General features: G+C 40.3%; 1 protein-coding gene across 1 annotated transcript in view; it reads left to right on the top strand.

Annotated features, from left to right (window-relative positions):
* Positions 1–16109: 16109 nt before the first annotated feature.
* Positions 16110–18421, top strand: part of LOC119334044 — a 16357-nt gene continuing 14045 nt past the window's right edge. Inside the window, exon 1 of the mRNA XM_037606716.1 lies at positions 16110–16392. Within this exon, the coding sequence (XP_037462613.1) occupies positions 16110–16392 (283 nt within the window). The remainder of the gene's footprint in view (positions 16393–18421) is intronic.

The raw sequence follows: 18421 nt of genomic DNA, 5'->3' as shown, positions 1-18421 counted from the left end.
CCTAATATGCATGGTAATACATGATAAACTGCTGCTAAAGTGGTATATATTAGTGAGCTGGCCCTCCCTAACATGGATTGACAATACTTGGTCCTCCTCATTCTAATTTCCTGGCTCCGCCACTGTACATATTAATAGATAGTGACCCCACAACAATATTACAAAAGGCATGGACCATAGAAAAAACATAAGTTTCACATGATGATAACCTCCATCAACATAGCTAACCAATGTTGCTATCGCAAGACAAGCATTCAGCTATCGGACTGCGAATAGTATTCACGGTATCTTCATTCTCCTCCTATTCAACGGGGGTCCGGATGTATAATTTGTAAGGAATCTGCACGAACAAATCAAGCAAGATAAACTTAACATTCTATTGTACTCGTAAATTCACAGACTTCAGGAAAAAAACAAAATTTTAGGTCAAATAGGTGTAATTAGTAACTTGTAGGTAACAATAAATATGTTATTTTTGCCCTGAAGTCAACGGCAGATTTGCCCTTCATGAAAATTTATATACTAGTGCAAAAGAATGTTAAATCTATTCAAAAAGGAGTTTGAGTTTTTTTTCCTTTTATACAAAATTACTAAAAAAAAACATCTCATATCAAGTGTATACACATCCAGAAACCAAAGGGACGGAGCACGTGGAAGACGTGGTTTGCAGCCAAACCGGATTAAAGAGAGAAAATCGAAGGGGCGGTTCCCGTAGTAGTAGCCTTTCTGCTCCCCGTCGTAGCCCTTTTGTTTGTTTGTTTGTTTGTTTGTTTTAAAGAAGCGTAGATGGACGAATCTGGGGCTGCTGCAGCGTGTAAGCATTGCTCTACAGGTTGACAGGTCGGGGTCGGCGATATTGGAGTTTCCGTTGACAGAACAAGATTCGCCATTGGAACTTATGCCAAGCATAAACTGCAAAGAGGTCATTGCAGCAGGTTCTTGGCACATTTGGTGGTTACGTCGATGACATACTCACCATGATTCTTGCCGTGCCCCTTTCCGATGGCCGAGCTCAGTACTGGCTATTGTTGCAAATTATCAAGAATCAATCCAGAAGGCAGTAAGTAGAAGGCATAAGTGGATGAGATCTGAACCGAACTTTACTAAGCTGAATGTTGACGCCTCGTACCATGCTGATGAAGGTTCGGGCGCAACAGGGGCAGTTTTGAGAGATGATAAGGGTCATTTTATAGCAGCGTAGTGCAGATTCATTCAGAATGCAGCGGATATGACGACAGTAGAAGCAATGGCTATGCGTGACGGTCTAGCCTTCGCAAATGATATGAGCTTCAATAGGATTGAAGCGGAGTATGATTCTCTTAATGTGGTGAATTATTGTCAAGGACAGAACTAATCGTGGGATGTAGCAGTGGCGTCTTTGTGGAATGCATAGATTTGGCAACGTTAATAAGAAAGGTCACTTTCAAGCATTGTTTTCTTGATGCAAATGTTGCAGCACATGAGCTAGCTAGGTTCAAATTTTATAATAAGCGTGATGATAGTTGGTTTAATGAGCCTCCTAGTTTCTTAATTAACTAACTAGTAAACGATATAATCATTTTTTAAGTTAACAAAGCTATCCATGATGGTCTTTCCAAAAAAAACTTACGTAGCTTCGCCCGTCAGATCCCCACAGGCCTCAGCCAAAGAAAGATGTGATCGAGTGCGGCCGAAAGAAAGGGAAGGCGAGGCCAAAAGTCTTCTTTTCTCCTCCTGCGCGCTGCCGCTGCCGCTGCAGCCAGCATGCATGCAACTGCCGGAGCAGCTCCTGCATGTGCTCCACGGACTAGTGCTAGCTCCTGCGTGCTGCCTGCTTGGCTTTGGCTAGTCAAGTACAGTACTCCTGCTGCTCTCCTGTCTTATCGCCATGCCCGGCTGACCCGAAGCTCAGCCGGTCAGGTCTAGCTAGCCAAGCGTAAAGCCTAAGCGAAGCCAGACACAACACAGACGATGGCCATCTCCGACCGGGCTCCTTGCGAGGCCTGGAGTAGTAATCGATGGGTGTATGCGAGTGGGTACTGCGCCATTGATCGGTCGGTCTCGCTCTCGCGCCTGCTTGTAGTACAGTTGTGCACCAACAGTAGCACTAGCAGCGGAAGCTATGCCCGGGCAAATTCAGAATCAAATTGCGAGGCCCGACCATGTAGAGTAAAATGCACCAGTGGTTTGGCTCCAGGCTTGTCGCTATTCGGTACTCCCTCCGTAAAGGAATATAAGGGCGTTTAGCTCATTAAAGTAGTGATCTTCGTTATGATGATTGTGTGGTTGTGCGGTTACATTTCAGGTTTTACAGTGGACAATTCTCGCTTTCATGCCTTTTGTTAACATAGTATTGTGTTGTGTCATTTTCTGTAGTCTAGGTTGGGTTCGGTCGTTTCTTCCCGTTGTTTAGGTATTTTGTCGCGTCACGTCTCTGTGGTGTTGTATGGGCCCTATCTTCAATGGGGGTGTATCGTCCCCTTTCTAATGAATATACATGCGATTTGTTCTGCATGGTTCTTGAAAAAGGAAAAACTAAAACTACACGGGAGCTGAAAGATAAGGCCGGCCGCCGGGCTCATTGTCGATCAGTGCCATGATTTTTATCGATCAATCAGGGAGTTCTTTTTTTTTTTTTTTGCGTGTAGATCAATCAGGGAGTTGACGAGCTATAATCAATAAAGACTCATGGAGTACGTATCTTAGCCAGCCAAGTCAGTCTAAAAATCTTAGCCGGCCAAGCTCAAGCTGTCCTGATTAACTTTGTGTCACTTTGGCATATAAACACTCGACAGCATAAGAATGCACTAGCCAGTCATCTCATCCAAAAGAAAAGGACTAGCTAGACCGCCATGATTAGCATCTTAATTACATTTCGCGAGAAAAGCCAAAAAAGTGTAAGGTAAAATGCCATGGAGTAAAGAATTATGTTGGTGAGTGCATGCCAAGGTAAAGGATGTGCTGCTGTGAGAATTCGGCAACATTCCTCCTCCATTAACCACAGCCCTTTTGTTCGCTTTGCCCGATTTAATAGCGTACGTACTCTTTTTCTTTTGAGAGATAAAGCATAGCCTACGTACATATTCTTTCATTAGCACCTTCATGTGTCAGTCCATTAACGCACCTGAACCAAGATTAAATTACAGGTGGGTGTCAAAGAAAGCAGGAGGCTATGTAGCACTCCCTCTGTTTCATAACGCGGTGTGTTTAGGTTTCTCAAATAATAAACATTATAAACTTTGACCAGGTTCATAGAAAAAAATATGTATGTTGGGTAAAATTAAGGACACGTGGTAATGTTTTCATATTTGTAATCGGAATGCGCTGCATTATGCTGGGGTTGGATGATTATGTGATGTGTTAAGTGTTGGTTTCTCAATTTGAGTGTGTGTCAAACAAGGGAGGACAAGGGAGAGACCTGGCCAGCAGTGTTGCTCGCGCGGGGATGGGTGGAGGTCGGACGGGTGTGGCTGATCACGACAGAGAAGGGAGAGGTCCGGCCGACGTGGCTGCTCGTGATGGAGAAAGGGGAGGTCCGCCCGGCATTGCTGCTCGTGGTGCAGATGGTGCAGATCCGTCCGGCGTTAGTGCTTGCGGTTAGGATGGAGGAGGTTCTACCGACATTGTTGTTCCTGGCTGGGAAGAGAGGGGGGGGGAGGCAGTCTGGCGGTGTGTCCTGTTTTGTGCTTTGCGTAGCATTGTATCCGATTACAGGGTGATTGAACTGACTCAGCCCAACCAAACGAAGGTAATTAACGGACTTGCTAAGGGCATGTATAGTGATGCTATTTTAAAAGTTTTATGTATGATAAATGTTGAGGTGGAGGGGTGGAAACCCACAAGAAGAAAATCCTTGCTTTCTCTTAATTAAAAATGTTGGTAATAGACACTAGAGGCAATAATATTGTAGTATTATATTTCCATGTTCATAATTAAGAGTTTATATTTCATGATATAACTGCTATGATCCTGAAATATGCGATTCAGTGAAAAACTCATATGCACATGTGAAATGATAAACGGATAAAATAAAGGTTCCTAGTCTTGCCTCTAAGACTAGCTCAGGTGTTGTTGGTGATCATGTTTTCTGGACCTTAGGATATCATTAACTATAACAATAATTCTAAAACAACATTGAGATTATGACGTTGGAAGAACGATCATATTGAATCGACCCAAACTTGTTTGTTACAAATTAAGATAATATTGTCTGCAATCAATTGTAATAACACGGAGTGTTAACATGTGATTTTGCTCCTTGGACCATGAGAGTACTGTAGTCACTTCTTACCTTATGATGAGCTTTGGGGTTGCTCAAATTTCACATGTAACACGGTGATCATAACGATAACTTATAGATTCATTGGAAAGTTTGATAACCGACTATATAGCTCGAGAGTGTGATTTGCTCCTCCGATGATGGAGAGATATTCTTAGGGCCCTCTCAGTGTGATGGCATCCATCATAATCTGGCTAGACACAGGTGACTACGTGACGGGTATGCGGGAACACGACAATGAGAAAAAAGAAGAAAACTAGTAACGGAGATCTCGGTATAGTGAGCATGTGATGACTTAGGAGGATATCGATGCATCCCGAGTTTTGTAAAGTATCATGAATCAAAGGAAACATCACATGATAACCAAAGGTTCACTCGAATATCATTCATGTGCTCATAGGGATCAATATGAACGTCCACGGTTCTGCTATCGGTCATTGAACCAAGGGGTTTCGTTCATGTCTATGAGTTACCGAACCTACGGGATCACAAGCTTAAGGCAATCACGATCTGCTGATTTTAATTGGACGGGAATAATGAGAATATATTTGTGTAATTGTTTCAGTCATATTCGGAATAGTTCCGAGAGGATCCGGAAGCGTTTTGGGGTCATCGGAAGGGTTTTCGGGGAGTATCGGGTAATACCAGATATTAGCGATAAATATATATATATAGGTGGAAACTATTTTTGGGGTGTTAAATTATATATATATATATATATATATATATATATATATATATATATATATATATATATATATATATATATATATATAATGGTCTAGAAGTAATTAGAGCACTTTTGTATTTAATTTAATATCAAGGGGCCTAAAAAGTCCAAGTCGTGGAAGGCAACTTGGGCACCAAGGCCCAAGTGGGGGAGGCGCCCCCTTTGCCATGGAAGGAGGCCGAATTGGAGAGGGGGGAGGAATCCTCCTCCCCTCCCATGACCGGCGCCCCAAGGAGGTACTTTCCCTCCTTGGTGACTTCCCTCTCCCTCCCCTCCAACCTGTATATACTAGAGGTTTTGCACCGTTTTAATACACAAGTTTTGGAGCCTCCTCTAGTTCTTATAGTTCTAGTTCTAGTTGCTTCTAGTTGACTAATTAGAGCTAGACTAATCCTCATAATTAGAGGCCATGTGTGGTTCTAATATCCTCCCTCTAATTCTCCGGCAATGATTAGCTCTGGATGATGAAGCACTGCCGGATCGTGAAGGTTGCTCGCTTGGAGCCAAGTAGAGAGCCGTCTTTCGGCATTTAGTTCGAGGGACTGTTCGTGGGAGGTTCGCGAGATCGTTCATAAATGGTTCGAGGGACTCCAAGTATGATATACACCAACACGATCTTCTTCCAGTTCAACTCAGTGATGGCAACTATCGTGATCTCAACCCATTATGCATCTTCATATTGATCTTTGGTGTGCGCAGGGGCGATTTTTTGTTGTTTTCTACTATGTTTCCCAACAAAAATATGATCTTTTAACAACAATATCTCTGACCACATAATTGAAAATAGGGAGTGCCTAGAACTCATTTAGATGAGATATAATTCGGTCTCATTCACCTTGAAAACAAAAACAGATACAACCCATGTCAGCACACACGCATCTTATAGCATCACATCCAATGGCTATAAAAAGTGAATGCGACCAAATTATCTCATCTAGATGAGTTCTAGCAAAACTGTTGAAAATATCTAGTTACTAGAAATACTAGATGATATCCCGCACGTTGTTGCGGGAATATTTTAATTTGCAACATATTTCAATGTGATTCGTTGTATGAGACATGAATATTTGAAGTAATAATATAAAAAAGATAAATTGGAAATACATAAAATTTATTTTGTTTGATTAATATATAGTTGTAAAAAAGTTATTAAATACAAATAGCATAATACGGTGAAAATTCTTATGTATGCATGTTGAGATGAGTCATTTTTTCATGCATGTTTAATGATGAAGTGCCATGCTTGCATGTTGAGAGACATATGATAGTGGGGGTGGGCTTTTTTTCATGCATGTTGTGGGATGATGTGGCATGCTTGCATGTTGAGATAAATAATTAGTGGGGGCTAGCTATTTAGATATAGAAGATTTCCGAATAATCTATTTGAGTTTTAAGGGCCACATGTTATGTTATTTTATTCTCTTATAGGAACTCTTACCAACTTATCTTCTTAAAATTTTAAAAAATAGATAACTAGGTTCATGTTCGTGCCAAAAGAAAACTAGCTTCATGTTGTGCAGGACATTCAAAAGAGTTGTTTTCCCCGGCTGCATGGAAAGGAAACAATTCCATCGAGACTCTTACATAATCCATTGCTAGTATTCCTTTATTAGGTCAAACTCTCCTTTGCATGAGCGTCTAAACACATATGAAGCTTGTAAGAAGCAAATTTAATACTCTATCAATAACTTGCTTTATGGTGTTCTGGTTGAAGAAAGTTCCAGAAGCCTAATATTTCATAAAGACATAGGTAAAACTACATATCACATTTAGTACATATATTTTTCCGAATTATCCAAGACTATCCCAATTTCATCCTCATCCTATACTAGTTAGACATACCACTTGTTGGCAATGTTAATATACCTCCTCCAATGAGCTCAAAAGCCACAATAAATTTCTTTCCTCGAAACAGAGTTCGATAGGGTTCTTTCTGTTGTTTTTACATTTAGTTTTGCTAAAGCGCATCTAGATGTGTCATAAGTATTGCTCATCTAAGTTCGATGTTATTGATCTTACACGAAGATTCGTGTGGGTATTCTTTTCCTTTTTTTCTTTTTATGCTAGTTTGAGTCATGTAGATCTTACATTATAGCTTTACTACCAAACATTCCCGTGCGTTGCAACGGGGAGAACAGCCCCACACATCCTTACACACTGAACATGCCTAAAGGCCTCACCCTTATGCCCATAACATAACAAATATGACTAATACCTCATCCTCAGACACCAGACCCATATTTCCGCTTATCCTCTTTGTTGTCCTTGTCGGCAGTGGTTGCGGTACCAGTTGTCACTAACCAATGTTGGACAGGTCCAATAGCTGGATCGTTAAGCCTCCTTCGTGTCCGAGGAGATCAAGAGCATCAAACACAATTTCTTTTACATCCGGCTAATATAATAGGGAAAGGCACCGCACCTAATGTATGTCTATGTTATCATGTAAATTGAATAGTTTGTGTTAGATAGACCGTAAATCCTTAGTTGAACTCATGCATTATGACGGGTGTCACTAAGCCGAGTGAGGCTAGTCGTACATGAAGACGCGATGGAGAAAAAGGTTCGCTCCATATCCCTAGTTTAATAAATTGAATTAAAACAATACATATGTGTGTATTCTATTTTCTTAACCCTCATAATAATGTTATTAAAAAGTACTAACTTTTATTATTAAATTCCTTTTACTGGTATTTTACCAGCGCTTCCAATACATATTACTCCTTTAGTACGTAGTCTCATGAATCCTTCTAGCCCCCCACCATGAAACCTTCCATGTTACATCTAGTTTTTTTAAGAACATCTCACGTCTAATTCTTCCCTTCCTTTTTATTTCTCTGCCATGTCTCATGTTTTGAATTCCATCCCATCACCGTCACGTCCATCATGTATCTTTTCATGTCACATGTATTTTTGAATTCCAGCCCATCGCCTGTTAATAATCCACCATGTACTTTCCTTCCTTCCATCTCAGGTCTAGTTTTCCTCTTCCTAGCCCTAAAAAAATATTCTCCTCTTCCTTCTTACTTCTCTCTCTCCTAGTTCTTTCATTCCTTTGTCAGGTCTCATGTCATTTGACATGTAGTTCTCTCAACTAAATTTTCCTATTTTATTTTTTGTCACGTCGTTCCTTACCCTTGGCTTATTGATTCCCAAGTCAGCTCCTTGATACCTAAAAACTCAAAAAAGTATATCAACTGAAGGGATTAGCTATAAGCAACCAAGGTGAGATTATTGAATAGAGAAAACAACCTTCACCTAAACACAAAAATTGATCTAGCTCAATCGGTTGTGATGAATTGAGGTCGCCAGCATGATTCCAAATAGGAACTAATATTTTGGGACAATTGCATCTTTGCCCCTAGTAGGTTCCCACCCCGGGTTTTGCCCTTACTTTTCAGACATGCTCAGTTTTGCCCTTAGTTTTTCCCCTCCGTCAGCTCGAATGCCCTTCTGTCATAGCTCCGCCTGGTCAGCGCCGTTTGACCGTGACAGCTCGATGTTTTGGACACCGGTTGCCCCTGGGCCTTCCTTACAGGTGGGTCCACATAGAGTAGACAGTGTAGTTGCCATTTCCCCTCCCCCTCCCTCTGTCTTATCCTAGCCCCGAACCCTAGATCGGCGACGACAAAGGCGACCCAAACCCTAGCACTCAGCGGTGACGCAGGCTCCCATAGAAACCATGGCCTCGATGTCGTGAAGTCCTCATCGCCGGATCTACATCGCGCGGCGGTGATGGTGGAGACACGCTCTTCGCGCGGCGGTGGCGGTGGCGGCGATGATGCCATGAGGAGTGGCTGCAAGACAGATTCAAGGTAGGAGATCCCGCCATGGTAAGTTTCCAGATGCAGTACTTACTCATCTGTTTCCATGATTAGAAAGGTGCATTCCATGACTTCAGTTGTGTTCACAATTGTAGGATGGATCCATCACGTGCGTTCTTTGTGACAATTACAATGGAGACCACTCTTTTAGCAAAGGGTGGTACTAAGGGACAGGATGCAAGCTTCAATTTCCCTCTAGTGGTGGACTGCACAAACTCTTTCAATGATTTTAGGTCTGCAATCTATAGGAAATATCCTTGGGGTATGCATGAGGCGGTTGAGTTTAGATTCTGGGATGTAGAGAAAGCTAGTTGGAATCCTCTAGAGTGTGATGATGAGTTAGGTGTAATGTTTGCTACATATGTTGATTCCAAAACTGCAAATGTTGAAACTACTGCAATTCAGAGATGTAGAGCAGAAGCAACAACTATAGCAGCAAACCCCCTGCCTCTAAAGCAACAAATAAAACACATGCAACAGGAAGTACTTCTAGGAGCAGGTCAGCACCCCCTAGTAGTACTTGCAATCCACCTAGAACTCATACTGCAAATGTACCAAGGCAACCTGGCTGCAAAGACACTGAAATTCCTTTAGAGCCTATAATTGTGGAGGCTGAGCCTGATGATGTGCTAGGCTCAGATGAGGAGGATAAGAGGATGTTTCCAGATCTTGTGCAGAAGACAAATGAAGAGATAGATGAGGATTTTATTCCTGCTGAGTTTTCAGATACAGATTCAGAGGAGGAACAAGAGAACATTGACATGGGACATTTTGAGAATGATGATGAGGACAGGCCTGAGATGATGTATGACAGGGAAAATCCTAGTTTAGCTGAAGGAGTTGTTTTCCTTTCTGCTGTTGACTGCAGGAATGTAGTTGCCACATTCTCAATTAAGCATGAAGTAGAGTTCAAAATAGAGAAGAGTGATCCTTCAAGGTTCACTGTTTATTGTGCATTTCCAAGGTGTAGATGGAGGCTACATGCCTCTTTAATGAGAAACAGTACTTTGTTTCAGGTAGTAACAATACTAACTAACTAATCTCATTGACAGTATCTTGCATATTTAGTTTGCATATTTAGTTTCAGTGAGCCACACAGTTTGCTTAATGTTTAGCTTTGTTTCAATTTACAGATTAAAGTAAATCCTTATGAGCACCACTGCCCAAGTGTGAATAGAACTGAGAAGCTCAGAGCAGCCAAGAGGAGGTGGATAGCTGATGTTGTGCAAAATTGGGTCAGAGAAAACTCCAACATTGGTCCTGGTGAGTTGGTAACTAATTTGAAGAAAAATATGGTATAGAATTGCCATACATGAGAGTGTTTTATGGTAAACAAATGGCAATTGACAACTTGTATGGTAAATATGAGGATAGTTTTCAGCTTTTGTACACATTCAAAGCTGAGGTTGAGAGGGCTTCTCCAGGCAGTGTAGTAGAAATTGACACAACCAGTACCATTCCAGCTAAGAGGAAAGAGGTATGAGAAGCAGTGTTTTAGGAGAGTTTTTGTCAGTTTCAAAGCTTACTGGCAGGGATTTTTAGCTGTTGTAGGCCCTACTTAGTTGTTGATGCTACTGCACTAAATGGTAGGTTCAAAGGTCAGTTGGTTGCTGCATGTGCAATTGATGCACATAACTGGATTTTTCCAGTTGCATATGGTGTTTTGGAGACAAAGTCTAAAGAGAGTTGGGGTTGGTTTTTCCAAAATTTGAAGAAGGTGATAGGTCATCCTGAAGGACTAGTAATTCATACTGATGCATGCAAGGGTCTTGAGACAGCTGTAGATGGCATTGACCCTGGGGTAGAGCACAAAGAGTGCATGAGACATCTGGCTCAGAATTTTTCTAAGAAATTCAGAGGGAAGTTCTATGACCAGCATTTATGGCCTTGTTTATTGACTTATAGCATTAAGAAGCACAACTATCACCTGAGACAGTTGTTCACAAAACCCAAGGTAAAGGCTTATCTAGAAGAGCACCACACAAAAATCTGGGCCAGAGCACAATTCAATGATATCTGCAAGGTTGACTATGTCAATAACAACCTTGCAGAATCATTCAATTACAAAATTAAAAAGTTCAAGGGTCTTCACATTGTGGACTTGTTGGATAAGATCAGGCAGTACTTAATGAAAAAAATTGGCCTTAGGAATAGCATAGAACTACAAAAATTCAATGGGCATATCATAATTTCCAGAGTTATGAAGATTTTGATGGAAAGATCCAAAGGCTTGGACATGACTTTAGTTAGGAGAAGTCCAACTGAAGCAGAGGTGACTGCTATAGACAAGGAGAAGAGGGAGTGGAGATACCCTGTGGATGTAGAGAAAAGAACATGCAGTTGCAGAAAGTGGCAAGTTACAGGCCAGCCATGCATACATGCTTTATTCTTCATAACATCATTGAGAGGGGAAGCTAAAGAAATAAACCAGTATGTGCACAAGTACTTCTCAGTTGAAATGTTTAAAAAAACATATGCTGAGAACCTGCCTGCACTTGAGGAAAACAACAGTGGGATATTGTAGACCCTGGTTTCAAACTAAGTCCACCTGTACAGAACAAAGCTGCACCTGGCAGGCCAAGGAAGACAAGAATTAAGCCAGCAAGTGAAGGAAAAGGACTTGGTCCTAGGAAGAGAAAATGCAAGAGGTGTGGTGGCTTGGGTCACTTACTGAAAACCTGCAAAAAAGCCATTGATCCAGCATTTGGTGAAGAAGATGCACACTGGAGAGCTGACAGTGCTGAAGAAGACCCTCCTAACCAAAATGCAGACCTACATGATGAACAACAAGAAGAGGAGCCATACAGTGAAGATGAAGCTCCAGTGCAGCCTGCAGGTGCAGATGATGCTCAAGTAGAGCCCCATAGTGAAACAAATGAGGCAGCAACACAAGCTTCCACAGTTGCAGATGAAGTTCAAAGGTAATATTATTCTTCTTTGATTTATTTATGTGCCTTATTATGTGCTTCTACCTGCAAATATCTCTTGTACTGTTACTAACCAACTATTTCTTCCCTATTTGTTAGCACACCAAGGAAGAACTACAAGAAGGCAGCAGAGAGAGGAGCATCTCCAATGGCTATCAGCAAGAAGAGGAAGCTTAACACTTCTACAACTCCAGAAGAAGAACCTTGCTCAGTTATTGGCAGCAATGTAGATGCAAGAGTTGTTGCATGTGAAGAGCAAGTTCTCCCTCTAGTTGTTCCCCAAATCCCTGTGAAACTGACTAGGAGCAGGGCTAGGGAGATGACAATCCCAACTAGCAACACAAGGAGCAAGAAGGCCAAGTCTGGAAAATGAGTACTAATGTGCTGTGCAAGTTTGAAACTGTTAGATTTCTTGTAATGTGTTCTTTTGGTTGCAGCAAGATTGGTTGTGAACTACGTTCTTTTGGTTGTTGAAGAATATCAAATGCTGCTTGTGAACTATGTCTAGTTGCAGCAAGATTGGTTGTGAACTATGTTCTTTTGGTTGTTGAAGAATACCAAATGCTACTTATGTTCCAGCAAGATTCATGTTACATATGTCTTTTCACAATACATGCATTCGCAAATTGTTGGGTCCAGAAAGCTTCATAACATAGCATAACAACTGCTAGGTTCATACAACTTCATATGTTCATTACAGCTTCATAACATAGAAAGTGCATTTGAGCTACATAGATCATAAGCTAATGTGCATTCTGTGCACAGCCAGCCATTGAGATTGCTAGAAAACAAATGAAAATGATAGCAAACAACATTGTCCCTATGCGCATCATTTCTTTCATTTTCTTCAACTCCTTGTTCAATGCATGATTCTTCTTCGCAAGATCAATTGCTCTCTTCTCCAGATGGTGACTTTTGATCCAGCTATCTTCGATCACTCCGTGCAGTTCTTCAAAGGCAAGACCAACACGTTCTGGAGGTGGTGGGTCAACCCAAACTACCCATTCACATTCATCTGGCAACTGAATCAATAAATTTGATTAAAACTATCCTTGAAAGTTAAATCAGAAAATGGAAACGAAAATACAATGCAAATGAAATCATACATCCAGAGGGCAACCCAAAAAACGACGTCCAGTGCTTGCGCCTCCCCAGGAGACACGATGAGCCGGGATTAGTCGGTGCCCCGGACAACGATGCTTCGAGCGCGGCTCCAAGCCACAGTACGTCAAGTCTGCCAAGTAGAACTCAGAGCTATGCTGAACAAAGCCTACCCCATCCACCTAAATCAGGCCAAGATCCAGAAATTAACCCCCAAATCTAGCAAACCCTAGAAAAGCAGGGGACCAGATGAGCTATAAAACTTGTTCGGCTGTCGGCGACGAGTTCTCCGACGAGATGGCTGACGTCGCCATGGTCCTTCCCACCTCTCCCCACACCGCGATGTCACACCTCTCCTCCCAGCCGCTTCTTTGTTTTCTTGTGCAGCGGGAGCTAGAAGACGACTAAACGGGAGGGGGTATCAAACCCAGGGGCAAATGTGTCCAAAATGTCGAGCCGACACGGTCAAACGGCGCTGACCAAGCGGAGTTGTGACAGAAGGGCATTCGAGCTGACGAAGGGGAAAAACTAAGGGCAAAACTGAGCATGCCCGAAAAAATAAAGTGCAAAACCCGGGGGTGGGAACCAACTAGGGGCAAGAATGGAATTGGCCCACTAATATTTTTGCCTTGCCTGCCTTGCGGCGGCTTTGCGGGCCACAACGCAGACTGGGGCCAAGTGAGACACTTGAGACATTCATAAAAACAAACACACTAGGGAATAAAAAAAAGCTAAGTGTTTTTCTTTCACCCGGGAACAAAAGGTGTTTTTTACTTGCGTGTAGCCCTTGTGCAAAACGGATGAAAAATCCTATGCGATGGACATACCAAAAATTCAGAGAACCGCACCTTGCTTTATTAGTAGGTGCAGATTAAAAAGTGCTAGATACAATACTTCCCAATTTTAAAATTCAAATTTCAAAAAAAATATTTGTGTTTTTAGAAAATGTTCTCAAATTCAAAAAAAACGCTATAGTACCTCCTAGTTTTCAAAAAATGTTCAGGTTTCAACAATAAAATAAAAAGAGAAATATTGTTCTTTGTGAAAAATATGTTCTAGTTTCAATTTTTTGTTTAGAAATTTGCTAAAATATTCGTGCTGTAAAATATATCTACTTTTTCCAAAAGAAATGTTTTCCTCTTGCTCTTAGTATCTGGCACGGCTGTTTGCTATTTTAGGATGCCGCGTGCAACTTAAACAAATTGTTGCGCCTCTTCCAGTGGCTTGCATTCTGACTTGTCAAGCACGAGCGCCCATGTTCGAGTCCGCACGGCCCTTAATTTTTTTGTCTTGATATTTTTTACTGGGGCGAGCTGTTCATATAGCAACCGCTAGTGGGCCGGCCCATCGCAGCTTGTCTTTGTGCGTCGTGCGATTTTTTTGGCCGGAACAAATCGTGACGTACGAAACGACTTGTCCGACATACGAAAACTACCTGGATCCTACTGTATAAACAAAAAAATTTGGATAAAACAATCCTCCCTTTAATATTAGGTAGAGATTCACCAGTTTGCACTATAAAAGCTTTTGACATTCTAAGTTCAAGTACCATCGAATTATTTCTAATATAACATGGTGTATTTGACTATTCAGTTACTTGAAATCTCATATAACATGTCCGATGTACGAAAACTACCTGGATCCTACCGTATAAACCAAAAAATTTGGAGAAACAACCCTCCATTTAATATTAGGTAGAGATTCGCCAGTTTGCACTATAAAAGCTTTTGACATTCTAAGTTCAAGTACCATCGAATTATTTCTCATATAACATGTTGTATTTGACTATTCAGTTACTTGAAATCCCGAATTATTATAAAGTACTAATAGTGACTTTAACGATCTTATATTAGTTTACAGATGGGGTAACATATTATCAACTGCAGCACTTGGACCAGCTAAATATATCCAAAGACGGAAAGTTAAAGAATGTTCAGAAAATTTGTGTTGAGGTGCTCTCATAAACGGAGCAACGAACAAAAGTGTTTTTGGATGAAGTATGAGTATTATATCCAACATAATCCATCACAACTTTGTATATAATCGTGTTCTGCACTCCCAAGTTGCCTATCCATTTGACATGTATGTGTCTACACATGTTTAGATGAAACATGCATATTTTGTAAGACAACATTGTATGTATTCTTCTAATTATCTCAAACAAATCATTGTCAGTTTGTGCACTTCTTTTATTGCAGTTAAGCCGTATTTATTATTTGAGTGCAAATAACTTGAGCTAACCCCATATTAAGAAGTCATCACATGCCTCGAAACATATCAATTGATTTATTAACGTATTTTATTTATTTATTTTTTCATGGCAACGCACGGACATTCAACTAGTTTCAAATAAATCTTACACCAACATTAATTGTACTAAATATCTAATTTTCATATACAGTCACCTGCCATGTTAAATAAAATAATATTTATACTAAACTCTTATACTTTATTATTATATATTTATTTTAAAGTACAAATTTAGGTGGTGTAACTTATCTATTATATTAAAACCATAAAAATGTTGTTGAATGTTGATTATAACATTATTTGTTATACAGTTCTAACATCCATCATTGACAAATACACACATAATGCTAAAATCAATTATAGTCTGTAATGAGAATAATTTATTTCCTTTTTGAGATAATGGGCATAAAAAGATTAAATAAAAAATTTAATGTGAGAAAAAGGAAACAAGTCGCACGTCTTTACATAATATTGTTTTTCAAAATTGGGTGAATTGTAGTCTACATATATTTGTGTATATTTAATATTCTTTAAATGCTGGACATTGATATGTAATTAGTGTGGTTTAATAAATATCATCATTGCAGTTTCTAGTGCATGATTAGGTACAAGCATATAAGGTTTATATGATGATCTCACATCTAATGTTGTGATGTTGTTTAAATGATGGTTAATGTGCCCTACTTGTTCTAGTTGGTTAAATAAGCACTTCACGATGGGTGCTTGCTTTGAACTTAGTAATGAAATAGCATTGATTTAAATGATAAACCATCATTAAAATTAGTACAAAATCGGCTTTTCAGGTAATATTATTGAAAAAACATGTACGTTGGGTAAAATTAAAGACACATGGTAACATTTTCATATTTGTAATCAAAATAAGATGTATTACTCTGGGGGTTGGATGATTATGTGATGTGTTTGGTTCAACGAAGTGTTGGTTACTCAATTTGAGTTTGTGTCAAACAAGGGAGGAGAAGGGAGAGACCTGGCCGCCGCCCGCCAGTGTTGCTCGTGTGGGGATGGGTGGAGGTCCGACGGGTGTGGCTGGTCACGTCAGAGAAGGGAGAGGTCTGACTGACGTGGCTCGTCATGATGGAGAAAGGGGAGGTCCGACCGGCATTGCTGCTCGTGGTGCAGATGGGTGGAGGTCCGACGGGTTGGCTAATCGCGACAGATATGGGAGAGGTCCGACCGACGTGGCTGGTCGTGATGGAGAAAGGGGAGGTCCGGCCGGCATTTCTGCTCGTGGTGCAGATGGTGAAGATTCGTCGGGCATTATTGCTTATGGTGGGGATGGAGGAGGTTCTACCGACATTGTTGTTTGTGGCTGGGAAGAGAGAGGGGAGACAGTCTGGCGATGTATCATGTTTTGTGCTTTGCGTAGCATTGTATCTGATTGCATGGTGATTGAACTGGCTCAGCCCAACCAAACAAATGTAACAAACATGCTAAGGGCATATACAATGATGCTATTTTAGAAGTTCTATGTATGATAAATCTGAGATGGAGACGAGGGAAACAATAATAAAAAAGGCTTGCTTTCTCTTAATTAAAAGATGATCTTTTAACATTAACAACAACTAGCAAAGTGGCCCTCTCGATGCGCGGGCAATATTTTGTAAAGTTCAGTAGTGAGAACATATTATTTTATTTGTCTAGAAAACTTTGAACAAAATGTGATGGCATTTACAAATATAGGACCTCTAGAAACATGGTTTTATCTTAGCTAGAAACATAGTGTTATCTTAGCTAGAAACATAGTTTTATCTTTACAAATATGTATAGACACCCACACCCACACACATATATGTGTTAACCATTTAACATTTATCTTCTAATTAAGCATGCCCTACTAACAATATTTTTATGATTGATCATGTTGTACAAATTATATTTATATCATTTTTCTTGCATTTTTATGATGTTGGATTGTTATATTTTATTCATCCGACATGTCTTTAATAGTTTTCTTTGTTATCTATTAACGTATGTAAATTTTCTCACGCTGTCCAGATTGATATTTTTAGTTTTAGTATTTTTTATGTTATAGTGCATTTATATACTGTATATATATAGTGCATTTATACACTTTTCGGGCAGCCATACCCAGCACGGATCTCTACGCGGGCCACTAAATTATCATTCCTCGTTTATGTCTCATCATTTATTGAATTATTTGTTCGAATCAACCTCGCCAATGAAAATGAATAATCATTTTTGGTTTACCTCATTTGCTTGGACGAATTATTAGTCAAATGTAACTGAAAGATATGTTAGTTTTTCTAAGGTAAGAGATGATTTGGCAAAAGATTTGTCTCGGAAATTCCCGGTAGAGCTACCTATTAGCTATCAATTAGGTTACAATTTAAGTGTAATATCTTAGTAAATGCAAGTTATAATTATTTTTATTTCCCACATTGTGATAACAAAGGTATGTAGACAAATTATTTCTATTTAAACATCAAAGTGAAGATTTGTAAATCCTACATGCAAAGCATCAGAAGAAAACCGAGGAACATGATGTTAAAAGATAATAAGTTCATGAATAATATAAAACATTCATGATTACTTAAACCAAAAATATATTACATTGCTGACTTCTATTAGTGAAAAACACAAGTTCACAAATTAGAAGGAAAATTATATGTATGATTGAACATCTAGTCTTGCTATATAATTGCCATGGTTTGGCAAAATTTGTAATTTGCTACAATTACCTTTTCAAGTTGAACATCAAATAGTGTCATTCACATGTGCATGGGAAACATCTTTAGCTCATTTATAGGTAGTGTTATGCTGAAACAACCATTCAAAATGATTAAAGGTGAAATAAATGTTGGGTTTCGTAGTAATTTCAAAAAAATTCCTACGCACACGCAAGATCATGTGATGCATAGCAACGAGAAGGGAGAGTGTTGTCTACGTACCCACGCAGACCGACTGCGGAAGCGTTGACGCAACGTAGAGGAAGTAGTCGTTAGTCTTCACGATCCAACCGATCAAGTACCGAAACTACGGCACCTCCGAGTTCGAGCACACGTTCAGCTCGATGACAATACCCGGACTCCGGTCCAGCAAAGTGTCGGGGAAGAGTTCCGTCAGCACGACGGCGTGGTGACGATCTTGATGCACTACAGCAGCAGGGCTTCGCCTAAACTCCGCTACAGTATTATCGAGGAATATGGTGGCTGGGGGCACCGCACACGGCTAAGGAATAGATCACGTGGATCAACTTGTGTGTTCTAGGGTGCCTCTACCTCAGTATATAAAGGACCAAAGGGGGGAGGCTGGCCGGCCACAAGGGGTGCGCCAGGAGAGTCCTACTCCCTCT

Source organism: Triticum dicoccoides, chromosome 7A (assembly GCF_002162155.2).
Source record: "Triticum dicoccoides isolate Atlit2015 ecotype Zavitan chromosome 7A, WEW_v2.0, whole genome shotgun sequence".
NCBI lineage: Eukaryota > Viridiplantae > Streptophyta > Magnoliopsida > Poales > Poaceae > Triticum > Triticum dicoccoides.
The sequence above is the reverse complement of the archived record's forward strand: the minus strand, read 5'-3'. Positions and strand labels throughout refer to the sequence as shown.